This window comes from Gossypium raimondii, chromosome 13 (genome assembly GCF_025698545.1).
Source record: "Gossypium raimondii isolate GPD5lz chromosome 13, ASM2569854v1, whole genome shotgun sequence".
Taxonomy (NCBI): Eukaryota; Viridiplantae; Streptophyta; class Magnoliopsida; order Malvales; family Malvaceae; genus Gossypium; species Gossypium raimondii.
Window position 1 is genome coordinate 33,066,399 of NC_068577.1, and position 3,026 is coordinate 33,069,424.

Below are 3,026 nucleotides of genomic sequence, written 5' to 3' on the forward strand. Positions count from 1 at the left end.
TTCCATGTGTTGTAAATTCCTTTACTGTACAAATTGTGTAAGGTAAGAAATCTTTTAATAACGTATAAATGGTGTATGTGTTGGTGGTGTTGTCCAGTATCATTAGTGTGAGTATAGTATGTTTGTGTTATGAAATACATACCCTCTTTATTACACAAACCAGTAAAACCAATATGTGATATGTGATGTTGAAGAAGGGGATTATGGTTATGATGCCTCCAGTAGGACGGCTATATTACAAATTGGATTAACAGATCACGAGAAAACATATTTAGCTGAACAAAAATGATATGTGGAGTTGAGAGGGTGTGTATGCATATGAATATGATCAATCGAGATGGTTTTGATTCTGAATTCTAGGAATGAGGCTGGCATAAGGATGGGTTGTGTGTGTAAGTTGTGGTTTAGTTGGCGGATAGTAACCGCCTATGTGTTGTGTTAAGTTGGTGTATTGAATCTATTTGTATTATGAAAACATTATTGGGAGTATTATGATCATTGTGTTGCACTTCTCTTAAAGGTTTGGTACCATTTTGGGTATCAATGTGTATGTTCTGTTTGTGCTTTTTTATCTTTGGAACTCACTAAGTACATTTGAACTTACTTTGTTATCTTTTCCTTGTCAGGAGTGTTAATTAAAAGAACAAAATTTTGAAGGGACTATGCCAGAGTATTGTTGATTGTGAGCCTTCTACTAATTTTAGTATCATGCATTATGTGGGTAGGGTGGCGTGTAGGAATGTTTTGCATCAACTCTTGTAATGATTTGTAGTTTTGTTAAACTTTGTTTTCATGAAGTCTTTTGTAAAATTTCGTAGTATATATATGTGTGTTTTTGATCCAATAAGCTACGATTTATGAGATAATGTTTTAGGTGTGTACACTAAACTGTTTTGAATTATTATTAATCGCCAATGATGCACTTGAAACATTTGTAAAGGAAATAACACTATCGACTTTTATAATACTTTCGCTAAATGTTTTATCTAAAATAATTTGCTTGGCGTATTATTAATTTGATTATTTTGTCATTGTTGTTTTGAGGACTATGCCCATATTTTAGGTAATTAAAAATTTCAAAGACTTTTCCTACAATTTTTTGATCTTAAGTTGTGGCATACCATACTCAGATCCAATTATCAGGTCGGGTAAGGTGTGTTACAGAAACTTCCAAAGATATATGTGATTTAGTGGGGAAAAAGTATCAAGGCTCTGTTAGAGTGAAGCGAGCATCACTTCAAGCCTTGAGAACGGACTTTGAGACTCTGTAGATGAAGGAAAGGGAATATGTCACTACCTATTATGCAAGAACCATGGAGATTTGTAACAAGATGTATTCATGGTGAGAAGATGGAGGATATCACCATAGTGAAGAAGATTTTGCGTTCCATTACGCTGAAGTTTGATTATGTCGTTTGCGCAATTGAAGAGTCAGAAGACATAGATGAATTGTATCTTGGTAAGTTGCAAAGCTCTTTGCTGGTGCATGAGTAGAAGATGAATTGTCATTCAGCCTCCAAGGAACAAGCTTTGAAGGCTTTTACTGTTATTTCTTCTTCCAATTTTAGAGAAAGAGGTAAAGGTAGATGTATAGGTAGAGGAAGAGGAGATCGAGGTAGTAGAGATGGTGAAAACAAAAATGATAGTAGAAATTACATAATCAATGATGACCAAAGTAAAGGAAAAGGACAGGATTTCGATAAATCCAAGATAAAATGCTTTAGATGTCAAAAGTTTGATCATTGTCGTTTTGAATGTTATGCTAGGCTACCAAGTGACAAAGATGAACAATCAAATTTGTTGAGAACAAGGAAGGAGAGACCTTGTTGGTGGCGGTTCAAGTTGAAAAGAAACCTGAACCAAGTGTTAGGTACGTGGATACAGACTGCAGTAGCCACATGTAGAAGTAAATCATGTTTTCTTTATTTAAATGATGATTTTTGTTCTATAGTCAGCTTTGGTGATTGCTTTACTTTGGGATGTCATGGGAAAAGGTAACATCAATATTAGTACCAAGAATGGTTTTGTGGAAACCATATCTAATGTGTTATTTCCTCCTATTTCAAAAGCAAATTGTTGAGTGCTGGTCAACTGTTGGAAAAGGGGCATCTTGTCACTCTCAGGAATGGTGCTTGTGAGATTTCTAATCCATCTAAAAGATTTGTTACTTCTGTGGAAATGAGTCAGAACATGTTGTTTCCATTGAAGATTGAGGCTATTCAATCTTGTTTGATGGCGGAAGTTAAATATTCTTTATGGTCGTGGCATTTTCTCTATGGTTATTTAAACTTTTGTGGTTTGAAGATACTTGAAAATAAAAATATGATAACTGGTCTTCCTCCAATTATCTCTCCCTCCCTATTTTATGAAGAATGTATTATTGGCAAACAAAAGTGATCTCAATTTCCCAAAGGCAAGTCATTGATGATTATTCTCATAAAACTTGTGTTTACAAGAAAAATTGGTAGCTTTTAACGCATTTAAAAGCTTCAAGGATCGTGTATAAAATGAGAAAGGAAGAACCATTCAGGCTCTCCGAACTGATCATGGTGGTGAATATCACTCTAAGGCATTTGAAGATTTTTGTAACGTACATAGCATCCGAAGAGAGCTCACAACTGCTTATACACCACAACAAAATGGTGTACCGGAAAAGAAAAATAAAATCATTGTCAACATGGTTTGAAGCCTGCTAGTAAGAAGGAGAATTCCAATGGTGTTTTAATAAGAAGTTGTAAATTGGAGCATCAACATCTTGAATGAGAGTCCCACTCATGCTCTTCAAGATGTGACTCCGGAAGAGGCTTGGAGTGGAAGAATGCCAACGGTAGATCACTTTAGAATTTTTAAGTGCATTGTCTATGGAGATGTCCTAGAGGAGAAATTGAAGAAGCTTGATGATAGGAGAGAAGTGTGACTTTCTTGGTATTAGCAAAACATCAAAGACATAAAATTGTTCAATCCTATGACAAAAAAAGGTCACAATTAGCCGAGATGTTGTGTTTGATGAAGAGAACACTTGAGAT

The 3,026-nt window shown here is 35.0% G+C and overlaps 1 protein-coding gene across 1 annotated transcript; it reads left to right on the top strand.

Moving 5' to 3' along the window:
- Window positions 1–1,350: 1,350 nt before the first annotated feature.
- Window positions 1,351–2,080, top strand: LOC105781534 (uncharacterized). Its single transcript, XM_012606066.1, has 3 exons — window positions 1,351–1,459; window positions 1,514–1,870; window positions 1,956–2,080. The coding sequence occupies exons 1-3, from the start codon at window positions 1,351–1,353 to the stop codon at window positions 2,078–2,080; spliced, it is 591 nt and encodes a 196-aa protein (XP_012461520.1).
- Window positions 2,081–3,026: the final 946 nt, after the last annotated feature.